This window comes from Orcinus orca, chromosome 2, assembly GCF_937001465.1.
Source record: "Orcinus orca chromosome 2, mOrcOrc1.1, whole genome shotgun sequence".
NCBI lineage: Eukaryota > Metazoa > Chordata > Mammalia > Artiodactyla > Delphinidae > Orcinus > Orcinus orca.
In genome coordinates, this window is record NC_064560.1 from 82,330,086 (window position 1) to 82,345,585 (window position 15,500).

The window sequence follows — 15,500 nt, forward strand, 5'->3', positions numbered from 1 at the left end:
AAGCCTTGAAGTTATGATAATTAACATTAAAGTAGTTTTCAGAGTACTGGGGAGCAGGTGTATATTTCAGAAAAAAAAAGTTCAGTAAAGAGCTGTACTCAGGTGTTCTTTTCTAGGCGCTGGTTTTGCACAACTGGGTAGCGCAGTCCCTGCTTTCAGAACTTAGTCTTCTTGGGGGAAGAGTTTTACACAACGAAGTGTGACCAGGTTCTATGGTATCATCATGAAAGCCAAAGAGAGCAATTAACTTGGACTTTGGTGGTGGTGGTGTCGCTTCAGAGAAAGCCTTGAGGAGAGGCTGATTGTGGAGTTGGGCTTTCACAGGTGAGTAGAATTTTGGAAGGGAAGGAAAGGGCATTTCAGGCAGAGGAAACTCCATCTAAAAAAGACAGCAAAGCTTGAGAAAATGTGGATTGACTAGGAGTAGAGAAGTTATAATGAGACTTGAGAAGCCCAGGATATAGGCTGGTGAAGGTGAAGATTTTCCAAGAATGGAAAACAGGAAGTAGTAGTGAGCATGAAGTAGGTGATAATAAAGAGACTGGCTAGTCTGAATGATGATTATTCTGGTACAGGTTCAGGTATGGCCAGGAAAAAGTAGGGCTCGTTTCAATGATAGAGTGAACTTGTAGGCTTGTGGGCGAGCTGCTGAGTTAGGTAAATGGGAAGATGTTTTTGCCATCCAGGACTAGGAGTGGTTCTGTACAGTGGGTGGCATTAGGAAAAGTGTGTGGTTTTGGTAATCCCAGTGGGGGTGGGATGGTGGTGTTGCTGTGCTGTGCTGGCATTTAGTGGCAGGGGTACAGGGATGCCAGATGTCTTGTAATGTTCAGGCAGTCTGCCACGACAGAGAATTATCCCACTTCAAATGCCAGCAGTGCCCTGTTGAGAGCCATATTGGAGGCTGATGGAGTCAGCTGCACAGAAAGATACTGAGTGATGACCTGGATTAGGAAGTGGAACAAGAAGTGAATTAGAGGCACCTGGCAAAAGGAGGCTCTGGTGGGGACCAGTATAATGGTACCACTAACACAAACTATTCAAATTGAGATGTTAGTGAATTATGACACATTATCAGAACATAATTATCATGGTAGATGCTCAGTGTATATGAATGTGTGTTAACATTATTATGGAGAAACATCAAACATATAAAAAGTTGAATAGTGTGGAGAAGCTCCACGTACCCAGCCTCAACAGTGATAAACTTTTGGCCAATCTTATTTCATCTATACCCCACCTCGGATTATTTTGAAGCAGATTCCAGACATATCACTTCATCTGTAAATATTTCGGTGTGTATCTCTAAAAGATAAAGACTCTTTAAGCATGGCTGAGTGTTTAGATAAAATCACCATGGTTTGCTCTTGCTGATGCCATTTTCTTAGAGGGGAAGGAGCAAGGAAAAAATGGGGCTGGATTTCATATGTCAGGACCTGTCTACTGTGTTTGATTTGCTATTCTCTAAAAAGTTTTAGCTCTTAAAAAATAATGATAATTTTGATCTATCTTTTAAAAAACTTTTCCTCTTATTTCCTCTTATTCCCATATATTTATTGAGCTCTTCTACATGCCAGGCCCTGTCTTCTCCATGCTTATCAAGAAGCATCCTTAGGCAGTTTCTGTAATGTTTGAGTGAATGGTACCTCACTAGTTGTTTCCTTATACACCTGCATGTCAATTTCTGAGTAGTCCTCTAAAGATATTGTGCCCCCTTTTTCTTTCAGGCTTCTGCATCAGCATTTTTTCCCATGTGGAATGTGCCCCTTACCCTACCCCAATCTGTCTTGACATGTCTGACCATCCCCAAGGCTCTTCTAGTCATAAGCTGTTTATGCTGATATCTATTTCCTTTCCTGTCTTCTATAGTCCTTAACTGTTTATTGCTTTGGTTATGTTTTCTTAATATTATAATACTTGGGGAGTTTTTTGTTTTTTGTTTTTTTTTAGTTGTGTAGTTTTTAAAAGTCTTTTTTATGGTGGCAGGGGGGAATATTCTGTAGTTATATTTTTCATCTTCCTCTCACTAAATGCTCAGTAAATATTTGTACTATTGATGATATGGCCACCATTTTAGCTATATTCTGTTGGAACAAAAATCTTAACTACCATGTAAGTTAACTGCCAAGAGTTGGTCAAAAGGGCAGAGAAAACATCAAGAAAGTGTCATGGGTAGTGCATAAATATTTAAAAGGCCACTTAGGGTTCGATAGGAAATCTGCAATTTGACTTCACATGAAAGCGTTTTAAGAAGTAAACAAAACAAAACAAAAAACAAACCAAAAAAAAAAACAAGGCATAGATGTGTTACTCTTTAGGCCAAGGGAATGAAGCTAATTTTTTTTTCTGTTTTATAAATTTGTCCTAATCTTAAGTATGAAAGGGAAAGAGTGCTATTTTCAACTTCAAGGAGTCTTTTTTTAAAAACTTGTTTTCTGTGAACTCATGATATGAAAGTTTGTCATGCAAACTTAGAAGTATTGTCTTTCCATTTTCAGTAAATAGATCTAATTGCCAGTCAGTGCTAACATCCAGTTATGATCACACCTAAAATCAAAGCAGCTCGTTTTAATAACTTGTGCAGCCTTATTGGGAGCTAGTGTAGGACTTTGTTTTAGTCCTTTTGAAATATTTAGCATACCTTGGCAACTCTATTACTCCTTTTATGGACTTCTTGGCATTTGGGAACTCTTGGTAGGGAATTGCTGTTTTAGAGTGAGAAATCCCCCCCAAGAAGTAAATTAGCCGGTAAACAAATAAAACCTCATAGTACTTTATTATTTGTGTAGCATAAATCATTACTGTTTCTGCCTGAGTGGCTATTTGCCAGGCTATTTGTGGTGGAACATTTTTTTAATTAAATTTCTATTCATCATTGCCAAAAAGGTTACCCCCCTCCCAACCCTAACAGCAAGATACTAAATTAAAAATGTTAGAGCTGAGAGTTTAGGAGACAGAAAAAAATTTAGTCTTTAGTCTTTGGGACCTTAAGCAAATTACTACTTTCACTGTATTTTTCTATGAAATAGATAATACTTTTTGCCCCACATGAGAGCATATATAGGAAAGCTCTTTAACATTGATAATGATCTCTGCAAATATAAAAGTGATGGTGTCATTAGCAGCTGAATAACACTTTTGAAAATGCTTTTTAATAGCTTTTCATGGGAAATAAACCAGTGCTGTTAATTTCTTAATTTTTCTTGTTTCTAGTCTTTACATTGATAAAAAGTAGCCCAGAGAAGGTTATACAAAGGAAAATAACAAAACTTGACTAAAGAGCCCAAGACCTTTTCTTTGGTCTACTCTCCTGGGACAGATTACTTTTCCAAATTGAACTCCTGGAGAATCTTTTGGAAGTATCACAGCTGTCATGTTAAGCACCTCAGTGGTACTTTCAGTCCAGAGGAATCATTGTTTCCATTCATTTGACCAATTTATAATATAGAGTCAAATTCCTAGTTGGTATCTCTCTTCCCTCATCCCCATTTTTATGCCCTTCCTTGAAAGGAACAGATACATGAAGAGGGGAGACTTAGATTTCCATTTTGTGAATGGTGTATCCTTTAGTAACTTGTTTTTTTTCGTTGTTGTTGTTAAACTTCCTTAGGCCTGGAAAAGGATAGTATTAGATAAATGTCAGCTAGTTGAGGGGTGGGGAATTGAATTTAGTGGGGAATTGAATTTAAATAGTCCCTGCCAAATAAAGCATTACTGGAGAGCCAGAGTGGTGAAGCAGAGGTCCCTTTTTCCAAGGCCATTGTAATAGTGTTCTGTGTTCTCTTCTGAAAGATCATTCTGAGAGACAAAGCGGACTCAGATCCAAGGAAACCATTGGTTTCTGCAGATTAGGTGGTTTGAATTCTCTTCAGCACTTTTGTTTTCTCTGCCTCAGTGCCTTTAGAATGATGTTATGATTAGCTGTAATTTGCTATTCAAACAAGCACTTAGGAATTTTTTTCAGATCACAGGGGTATATATGCATTTTTCTTTTACCAAATGTTAGTGTTTTTACTCTGCTTCTCTGGGCTCTGGTCATGTTAGATATTTAGTTGTATGTTATTTACTTGTAAAATGATTATCAGGGAGCAATCTCTTTTTCTTTCTTCTTTTTTTTGGGTAGCTTTTTTATGTTGTCAGGTCATTTAGAATTTTATTAAGCTACCATATGGTAATTCTGTCAGTTTATTTCATTCTCCATCCCACATTTATTGAACGGCAAAGTGTGAAAATAGAGTGTCCCATAGCTGTTCTCCAGAAGAATTAAAACTGTTATACCTTTGAACCTTCAACAAGAAGTATGTATATCAATTTTCAAAAAAAGTTAGGATACAGCCATCTCCAAGGATTTCATGTCATTTGGAAAAACGCCAGAAACTGAGCATTCTGGCAGGCAGTTTTGCTGGCTGGTGCTTGATATAGAGCCACACATCGGTCTCTTAGTGGATTTATGTGGAAAAATAGGTAAAGCTATTTCTGAACAAGACAAACTCCTTAGGCAATGACAAGCGAAGAGGTTGGTTTGATTAACCTTGAGTTATGTTGCCTTAGATTAGGACAACACAACATTTTATGGTGGCAGTGGCCGTGGTGGTGAATTTCTTTGAAATTTGTCCACTTATGGTAACCTTTATGGTGGTGGTCACAGACAACTTCATCCTTCAAGCCTTAAAATCACTATAAAACTAATAGTAGAATTGAGGAAAAACAGGGTCCCTGAGTAATTAGATGCTTAGATAATTGTCTAAAATTTTCATAACTGGCAAGGAGAGGTGTTAGAAGCACTTAAACATTTAATGTAAGGAAAGCTGCTTGAACTTACACTGGGATTTTAGAGTACCATCTGTTGTTTAAAAATTGTATATCATGGGTCATTTTAAAGAGAAATAGTAAGGAAACTATCTTTTCAAGATAGATACAAAGCTTAGTTGTTAACCTTGTAAAAATTTAAAAGCTTGAGGTATATGAGAGGTTGAAAGCATTAATGCTTAGTTTTAAATATTGGTGATAATTTTGGATGCCTTTCAAAGTATGTAGATTGTCTTCTAAATATTACACTGAACAAGCCTTGACCATGATGTGAAATTTGTGCTGAAGATTACGTTTCCAGAGGTGGTGGTAGTGGATATTTTATAATGTGGAAAATAAGACATTTAAGAAGTCTAAAAACCAGATAAGCAAAACTAGAAAAAAAAAATCACCTGTAATTCTACCACTCAGAAGACACCACTGTCAAAATTATGGTACATATCTTGTCATCTGGTCATCTTTTTTCTCTTATGTTTATGTAGATTCCCTCTCCCTTTTAAAAAAAAAATCAGGTTATTTTGTTATCTGATTTTTCACTCAGTAATGTTGTAGACCTTTGTCATAAACTTTTTCCTCCAATGTCTTCAATTATCATGTGCTGTTCTGTTACATGACTACAGCATTGAGTCAGTCGTGTCTGCTACTATCAGTGGTTTCTGTTTTCTTCTATTTTAAGTAATGCTTTGAGCGTTAATAGCTAGAGCTAAATCCTTGTGCATATAGGTAATATCCTTTGAAATTTTCCTAGAAGTGATAGCTTTCTGTTCTTGTTGATGAATTGGTTTTTGGAGATGTTGTAACAAATTATATTGTATAGGAACTTTTTTTTTTCTTCCAGGTAGCAGCTTTTATTAGATTGGTAAAAACGTTAGCAGGTGTAAAGTGAAAGGGGCATTCTCACAGTCATGGCACAAAGTATAGTATAAATATCTATGACCCTTTAGAAAACAGTTTGGTTTCTTTTAACCCTCTCTATTTTGGCAAGATATATGCTGGCTACCCCGGTTGGCCAACATTGTCCTTGTGATGCTGGATCTCCAAGAAAGACGGCTCTAGTTCCAGAGAAGACCCAGATTTGCCTGGTTTAGCTCATCTGACAGCTAACCACTGGGAGCAGAATAGGCTGGTAGAGACCTGTGATCAGGTTTTGGGTCAAGGGAGGCAGGTAGGAAGATGGGAAGGAGATAGGAAAACTAACCTCAGTAGAACCACATTAATATAGAATGATAAAAGGATGTTTCTTCCAAGGAAGAAATTCTGAGAGTGAGGGGAAAAAAGGTTGGGAGATAGGGGGCAGGCAGCAGTTATCAAGGTTTTTTGGAGTCAAGACTCTTTTACACTATTAAAAATATATTGAGGTCCCAAGGAGCTTTTGTTTATGTAGGTTGTCAATATTTATCATTAGAAATTAAAACAAATATTTAAAATATTCATTAAGATAAACTCATTACATGTTAATATAAATGTTTTTGTGGAAAATGACCTTATGCTCTAAACCAAAAAGTTTTAATGAGAATAGTGGCACAATTTTACTTTTTTTTTTTTTTTTTTTTTTTTGCAATACGCGGGCCTCTCACTGTTGTGGCCTCTCCTGTTGCGGAGCACAGGCTCTGGACGCACAGGCTCAGCGGCCATGGCTCACGGGCCCAGCTGCTCAGTGGCATGTGGGATCTTCCTGGACTGGGGCACGAACCCGTGTCCCCTGCATTGGCAGGTGGACTCTCAACCACTGCGCCACCAGGGAAGCCCCACAATTTTACATTTTTTGAGGTGAATCTCTTTGATGTCTGGTCTATCATTTGCTTCTGCATTCAATCTGTGGTGATATGTTGTTCTGGTTGAAGTAATAGGAAGAAAATCCAGCCTCACACCGATACTTGGTTGGAAAAAGGAATATTGTAACAGCTGTTTTAGATAGTTGTAGATATTCATTTTGGATACTCTACCCAAACTTGTTTTTTTCTTGAACTTTGAATGGATCTTTTACCCATGATATTACGACATCATGCATTGGTCATTTGGAAAATATTGGTTCACTGAAGTCTTCTAAATGTTGATACATTTTGTTAGGTGACATGGAAACATTATATTCATTAATATCACCATCAACCTCATCAGAATACTGTTAGGAAGCTGTCAGGCTCACAGTGGTAGATACAGGTTTTGCAAAATTCTAATTTTTGCTTGAAAGCTTGAATTTTATCATTGGCAATAAATACTGTCCTGTGTTTTCCTTGAAATGATAGGCTCTCTTCATTCTTTTTGGAGAAAACATCTATCAAAAATCCAAGTTGGAATAACCATTGTTTGTCAGTCATTCTTTCAAGTGAAAATTGTGTCCTGTGAAAGTGGTTAGTTCAGCTCACAATTGTCATACAAGTGCTTTTTCTCATGTGTTCTGTAGGAGTGCTCATGTGTGCTTCACATTTCATCACGTGCAATATTAAAAAGACATAAGGATTGAGATTTAGTAAAATAACTGCCTCATCACAGACATTCATAAGTGAAATGCCTTTTTTTTCTTTTAAACACCTTGAATGACTGGTGGTGAATACCATGTCTTCAAGTATAGTTTGGTGTCACTGCCTTTATCTGTGCTAAGGTACCAGCAGTTAGTTTTACCCACCATTATGTCTGCACCATTGGTACAGATGTCAATGTGAAAAAGGCAATTAACATTTTAGTATTCTTGTAGAAATAGTTTGGACCTAGGAGTCCAAGGGCCCCACTTGAGTTGCTTAGACCTAGTATATATCCTGTCTTCTTTTGTACAGGATTAGAAAAATATGGCATAGGTAGTAACTGATCTCAGTATTTCTTTTATGTTTTTCTCTTTTTTTGCAATTCTCATAATATGGTTTTGAGGGGTTTTAGTCCAGAGCAACAATTCATATATTTTCTTTTGCTTATGCAGAAGTTTAATCTACATAATGAAGCTGAGAATTTAGTGCTTTTTTTTTTCTTTTAAGGCTAAAGAAAATACAAATCTAAAACAATAAAAATGGTTTAGATGGTGTGTTCTCAAACTAGGCTGAAGAATTTAAAGAAAATGTAATAAGTAATTCTCTTTAAGAGTAGGATTAATTTTGAAGACAGTCTGTTTACCTTTTAGCCTTAAAGAGGTTTGGGACACAGTAAGAGTTTGAGGAATGAGAATACAAAAATAAACCGTTACTGAATGGATATAATGATGTCCTACTTCAATACAGTTTTTCTTTCTTTAAAGAACATTTTGTAAAATGCTTTAAAAATAATCAGTTTCTGTGGCTCCAACTATATTATAATTGAGATTAGAGTTCTCAAAGCAATGCTTCTTTAAACTGTTTCTGCAAAATTGTTGTTTCTCTATGACCAGAATCTAACTGTACCTAATACTAATACTAATGGCTTTTCCCTAATATATAATAGAAAACAGTGCAAATGAACAGAGTAAATATCTGTTATTAGGTGGAAACATGTACAAGGGTGTGACTACCAGGAGGTTAAGATTATTGGAACCATTTTAGAGGCAACCTATTACAGTGTTCAATAACATCATTGACCTGGATGAGCTGGAGCACGCAGACAGTAGCTGTACAAGGAGAATGCCTGTCTCAGAGCCCAACTCCAGTGGCTAGTGAGCACTATGACTAATGTCATAGTGGCTAATGTAGCCCTAAGACAGCTATGTTGCTGTCTGTTCTGCCTTTCTAACACCTTGCTGTCTTGAAGAAGTAATCTTAACCTCATTTAAGAAATTTGTCCTTTAGAAGCCAGAGTCTTCCTTGCAATCTAAGAAGGGATGGGAAATTATTAGGAAAAAGGCAGAATTAAATGGGATTGATTTTTAGGGGCCAATAGGGGCCAATTTTCTATTGGAGAGAAATCTCAAAGTAGCTTCTGTAATTACACTACTCAGAAGGCAAGTAGTATAGTGAGTAGAAGATTTAAAAAATCATTTTTAACATTTGTAAGGATTTAAAAACATGTGCCTAGATATGTATTCCTTTGCTTTATTTAAAAAAATTCAGAGTTAGAGCTCATCTAGATAAATCTTAGAAATGTAGTTTTATTATATTAAAAGGCAAAAAGTAGTATGGTTTAACTCTGTAGACTACTTCAAGGTTGGGGTTTTTTAGTTTTTGCTTTTAATTTGTTTTTGCTTTTTGAGGGATTTATTGTGATTCCAGATTTTAAAGCCCTTAAATGTTAAAGCTGGTGAATCCAGGCCATGATAGACCTTTCTTTGTAAAGAAAGGAATCCTGTCTTCCTTGGTGCTTGCATACTTTTGATGAAACATAACTTTTGAAGTGTATTCTCTTCTGTTTGTTTTAAATCATACTGCTTACTGGGTAAAGTCCTTTTTTTTTAAGACTAATAAATTATGTAACATGGAACAGGAAAGATTAAACTGTAAAACATAATTTTTATTTAAAAAAATCCATTAAAAATTTTGTTTCTCCACACATGGATTTTAATGTGTTACTTTTCTTTCCATGATATGCTTTACTTAAATTTGTGGTCATCTTGCCATTTAGTGGTGAGGTTTAATTGCATATCCAGGTTATCCTGTCTGTAAATGTGTTTAACGTAGGTGTCTCTGTAACAGGAATCTTATCCATCTTCTTCACCAATATGGTTTGTGGACTCTGATGACCCAAATCTGACATCAGTTCTGGAACGTCTAGAAGACACTAAGAACAACAATTCGGTGAGAAAATAAGCCACACTACTTTTTGTTTCTCATGAACATATAGAATTTAAGTGTTAAGAGGTAATATGATATAGAAGCCTGATTAATGATTATTTGATAACCTGGTTTTTAGCTCCTTTAAGATTTCTTTTTTTTTTTGTCCTTCATATTCTACTGTTTAATACCTGGTTTTTCATTTTTATTCCCCATAGGTATAGTCTTAATTTAGATCAGGAATTAGGTGGTCTCTTTTCCATGAATCCTAATCATTAAACTAAGCAGGCCTTTTTGGTTGGGACCACTAGCCAAGGTAGGAAGTAGAAAAAGGGAAAAAGATCAAGGTAGATGTGAGGGGCAAATAATGACAGAATGACACCAATTGCTGTTTCTGTCAAGAGTCTATAACTCTGAGTAAAAGTCAAAGGTATATAAATAAAAAGTTATTTTCTAATATATAAAACAATCTAACTTTCCATTTTAGAAACCTGGTTTCTTTGATTATAAAACTATAAGTGACCATTGTGAGAGAACTAATAAAATTAAAAACAACAAAAAAAGGAAAATAGAAATCTTATTTTCTCTACCTGATACAACCATTGTTGACATGATGGCTATTTTTTCTCGGTATTTTTTTCCCTTGCTAGTAAAATACACATACTCTTATACATATGTTTAAATAGTTGAGGTTATGTTTTATATAATTTAAATGCTTTTTTAAAGTTAACATTATCATTACATTTTTCCACGATGTCACAAAGTCCTTACAGAAAAATACCAATTATTATTTGCAGGTGACATGATTGTTTACCTTAAAAAAAAAAAATCGAAAGGAGTCAGCTGCAAAAGCGATTTTTAAGATGACTGGTTAAAAGTTCTATTATATAAAAATCAAGTTTTCCCAAATATCAGCTATAATCAGAAAATATGGTGGACAAGTATTTTATTGACAACTCTAAATACCTAGGAATAAGGTTAGGTGTGCAGGTTTTGTATCAAGAAAACTACAAAAATTTGCTGAGTAAAATGAAAGACTTGACTACTGTGTTCCTAGATGGGCAGACTCCATATTATAAATATGTCAGTTATCTGTATAGCTTCATGTTAGTTTATAAATTGAATGCAATTCCAGTAAAAATCCCAACAGATTTATTTTTGGGACTTGACAAGTGACTCTAAAGTTTTTGAAGAGTAAATAATCAAAAACAATAATGGAGTTGAAAAAAAATGAGAGACATGTCTGACCAGATATTGAATAAAATAAAATATTGAGTACTGGCACCGAACTGGACAAGTAAAGGCAGTTAGAAGTTTAGAAACAGAGTCATGCAATTGAGAATTTAGAATGAGTTAAATCGAACCAAAATACTCAATAAGGAAAGGATAGATTGTTCTATTAATAATAAATGGGAGAACTAATGATTTGGGGAATTTAGAGACTTACCTCAGATTTTTGTCACCATAAGTTAGAGGTGGTTTAAGCACATCTATTCTTAAAATTAAGAACAGAAGAACATTGGTTTATAGAGTATTATAAGAGTAATAAGAGAGCCATGAAAGTTAGAGGAAAAAATTAAAAGCTAGACAGACATATGTTCACATCTCCAGCAGGGGAGGGGGCAACAGGACAGGTAAAGAGGGATAGACTTAGCTCCCTTACTGCTTAGGAGGTTGCCTCTAAAGATCTAAAGGTGTAAGTTTTGTAATAGTAGAAATGAGTGGGGTTATTTTTTGATGTCTAAAGTATCCATCAAAAAAATGCTCATAAAGTAAATTGACATAGGATATAAAATGGGATCCAATTTCATAAATAAATATTTACATAAAAGAAAAAAGCCAAAACTCACGCTTCACTCTTTCTTATACTCTCTGCCAGTTATTTTATTACCTAGTCTTGAATAAGAATAAGCTCTATTTCCTCACCTTTAATTCATTTAATTCATTATAATCTGGATTCTGCCATCTTTGTTGTACTAAAATTTTTACTTCTAGTTGCCAAATCCAGGACTTCTTTTTTAGTCCTAAAGTTTCTGCAGCATTTTGATACTGTTGATTCTTTCCTTATTGAAACATTTCTCCATTCAACAAACACATATTCCTTATTGTCCACCAATAAAGAGCTGGTTAAATAAAAATTACTGTATAGTTTTATGATAGAATATCATGTTGAAGTTAAGAAGAATGCAGCCAGTCTTTCCACAAGAGCACATACAATGTTCCAAGATATACTAAGGTGAAAAAGCAGGGCATAGCATATTGTCTAGAATCTGGCTCCTTTAGTATACGAAGTAAAAAAAAATAAATAAATAAAAATAAATCTATGCTGGATTATACATACCTTTTTTTCCACCTGGGTGGATACAGGAAACTATTAGTAGTAGAACGCAGAAAAGTATTTTTTAAAAAATTGGCTCCTATGCCAGGCTTTGTGGTAAGTGGTGGGTATAAAAGACAAGTCATATCCCTGTCCTCTGGGAACTGATAATCTGATGAGGATTTCGATCAGATCACTGTCTCCTGTTTTTATCTCTTATTATTGCCTTGCCTTGGTCTCCTCTGAGCTCTTATTCCTTGGTCTGCCTCTTTCTTCTCATTCTGCGCTTTCTCTGAGTAATCTCTTCTACTCCCAGTACTTAAATCATGGCCTATATTCCAGTGATTCCTAAATCTGTATCTCTAGATAAAATTTATCTCCTGAGTTTGAAACCCATTATCTGTCTATATATCACACAGATCCAGGGAATCTTACTCAGATGTGCTGTGGCTGTTCAAAATGATTACATCTAAATTTAAACTCATCTACCTCTTAGTACTCCACCTCCCGCATCATGTTTCCCCTCAAAAATTCTCTCTGTGATTGTGAATGGGGCAAAATGAAATAATGAAACTTGTTACCCATGTCTGAAGCTGGGAACTATCTTAGAGTTCTTTTTTATACCAGTGTTTCCTGACTCCCACCCCCTCAACTCCAGACTATCTAGTAAATTTCTAAGACCTGTCCATCTCCCTTCTATAAGTATTTCTTAAATTCTTCCCCATGATCTTAGTTACTTCCTTCGATCCCTCAAACACTTTTTTGGGTGGAGCGTGAAGTTGAAATTCCTGGAAGCTGTGCTGCCCTGTTTCTTACTGCTTGGTGCATCTCCACCACGCTGCTGTCTTTCCCACAGTGCTACCGTAGCTCTTCCTGTACCAGGGGTTGGAGTGTCGGGTCTGTGTCCAGCTCACCCTGCCTCGTCTTTGTTATGTACTGAGCACAAAACAGAGCTTATTGGATGGATAACAAATCCACGGTGGGGCTTTGCTGCTTTTTAAGCTTGAGGATATTTTTTTATACTAATTTACTGCTCAACTTTCCTCATTTTTACTTGCTCCATTGTCCACTTTGGAAAGGCTTGTTCTTTGCTTTGTTTAACCCATTCTAATTCTGTGTCTGTTTTCCTCAGTCCTTCATAAACCTGCTCCTTTCTCTTCATCTCTTTTCTTGGTTAGAGACATCCAGGAAACTGTTCCTGACCAAGTGAAGTAAGTTACCTTACTTGCTGCCAATCATGGCTACTGATAGTGACCATTCTTCTTAAATCATAATTCTAAACTTATACATTGAAAACAATTTTTTAAACAATGAAAAACATGTTTGTGCACATAATTTACCTTGCTTACTTAAAGTAATATGCTTAAAAATCTGGATTTAAAAATGGAAACGAGTTATTCTTTGCAGTTTTCCTAGTAAGGTTTTTGTTTGTTTGTTTGTTTAGACAAACACTTAAGAGCCTACTAAATGTCAAGTGTTTTCACAGAAGAGTTCATTTAATTTTTACCCTTATGAGAAGGTTTTAATTTCCTTGTTTTATAGATGGGGAGACTCAAAACTCAGGGCGTTAGATACTGTATCCAAGGTCACCTGGATTCCAAGGCTCTGTTTGCTAGACCACATTTGCCTCTACTTTCAAATGAATGACTGTGAAATATATAATTTTATAAACCGTGTGCAGCAACACTGCCTCTGTTTTTTGTAGCCTCATTAATGTATTAATGTACTCTTGTTAAGTTACTAAGAAAAGAAGTTAACAACTGAAAATTAGACAATGTCTGGAGCTCCCCTTCCTCTGCCATTTTGTTGATGTCATTCTGCTAGGTATCAGTTGTCGGGATTGCACTAAAGCCATAGTGACTTTCTTACACTAGCAGCCCCTAAAATATTTTTTAAAGACTGTTATTTTATCTGTAGGCTGTAATTGAGCAGTAATAAACTTTTCTCATTTCCTACTGGATTAGTTACAGTAGTTATAGTGTTATTCATGTCTCTAAGGGCTCTTTAACATAATGCTTATTTACTGAAATGTGTTTTGTAGCTTCGTCAGCAGTTGAAGTGGTTGATATGTGAACTCTGCAGATTATATAACCTTCCTAAGCACCTGGATGTTGAGATGCTAGATCAGCCACTACCCACGGGTCAGGTAAAGTAAAAATTCTCTAGTATTCAAGAGCTAAAATAAATTGTCTCAAGCACAAGTAAAACTAGGATGATTTCTCATTATTATACAACTTATTTAGAACTTAGTTTTTGTTTTCCTGTTGAATTGTTTTGTTTGTTTTAGGTACTAAAAATAACCTTTTCATTCTTGGGAGCTGCTCTTATTTACTATGACAGGCAAACAGTTGCCCCCTCTCTACCACCACCTTTTTGTTAATGTTCCTGGTTTCCATAACTGTTCCTTGCTTCTGCAGTTGTTTGCTTTTGTTTATTCACTTACCTTCACCTGGAATGCCATCTCTCTATACCCATTTGTGCTTCTTAAGTCCTAACTCAAATGTTATCTCCTCCAGGCAGCAGAAGTACCCACTAGCTCACCACCACTTCTAACCGCTCTGGATTTCTGGATTTACCTATTTAGGCATAATTTATTGATTTGTACAATAACAAAGATTTAGCTTTTATACCACCCACTTACCCACCCACCTCCCCTTCCTAAAACATCATTATATTTAGTAATATGAATAATCACCACTTATCATTAGGACTTTGTAGTGTAGAGTTTTATATTTCATCTGTACAGTTTTTTGTTTTGCAATGTCTTCCTTATAATAATAATTCTTAGTTAAAAAAGTTATGTTCTGTCTCTTTTCTATGAGATCTCCCTCTCTTCTGGAGCCTTTGGCTCTTCTGCACCAGCCTTGGCAGGTTGTTTTCTGGGCTGGCTATTAAGCTGTCATATTGAAATTTTTCTTGTCTCCTCTGCTGGAGTAGAAGATCCATTGTTTCCAGATTTCATGTCTTCTTTCTTGGCTTACCTTTTCTCATTTTGCCTGAGGAAAATGATTTTATGCAAGTAAAATCTTAGAAAAACGTCAAGGGGTAGTACATTTTCTGAGTTCTAACTTCTTAAAAAAAAAAAAAATATATATATATATATATATATATGTATAGCCAGACCACCATGGGTTTGAATCTTGGTTTAATTACCTAATTAGCTTGGGCTAATTACCTAGCAATATGTACATCAGTTTCCCATTTGCAAAATGGGGAAATGGTAGTAATACCTATATTTGGGGAGAGCTATAAAGATTAAATGAGTTGGTGCATGTAAATCATTTAGAGCAGTTCCTGATGCATAGTAAATGCCCAATAAATGGTAACTGCCTTCACTTGACTGATAGTGTGGTTGAATATATAATTCTAAGTTGAGAATAATTTTCCCTGAGAATAAATGGTAACTGCTGTTGTCTTCTAGTCAATGGTATTGAAGCCTGATGCCATTCTGAGTCTTAGTCATCTCTGTGCGACTTCGGGAAGCTTTTAGGACTTTGTCCTTTCCCTGCTGTTCTGAAATATCACAGTGGTGTACTGAGTTTTTTTGTTTGTTTGTTTGTTTTTTCCATTTTTGTTGGGTACTCAGTATGGATGGACCTTCTCAAATTTGGATTCTTGAATCTTTCTTCTTGGGTAAATGTTCTTGTATTTTTTTCTGTGGTAACTTTCTCCTTTCCATTCTTTATTTGTTCATTTTGGAATGCCTA

At 35.6% G+C, this 15,500-nt stretch overlaps 1 protein-coding gene across 3 annotated transcripts in view; it reads left to right on the forward strand.

The window, feature by feature from the left end:
- The window catches only part of UBE2Q2 (ubiquitin conjugating enzyme E2 Q2), a 369,008-nt gene that overhangs the window by 1,544 nt on the left and 351,964 nt on the right, over window positions 1-15,500 (forward strand). For all 3 annotated transcript variants that reach the window (XR_007475879.1, XM_049706616.1, XM_004276354.4), the window contains exons 2-3: window positions 9,399-9,500; window positions 13,835-13,939. Coding sequence is in view for 2 of the 3 variants with exons in the window: in XM_049706616.1 (XP_049562573.1) it covers window positions 9,399-9,500; window positions 13,835-13,939 (207 nt within the window). In the remaining variant the exon portion in view is untranslated. The remainder of the gene's footprint in view (window positions 1-9,398; window positions 9,501-13,834; window positions 13,940-15,500) is intronic.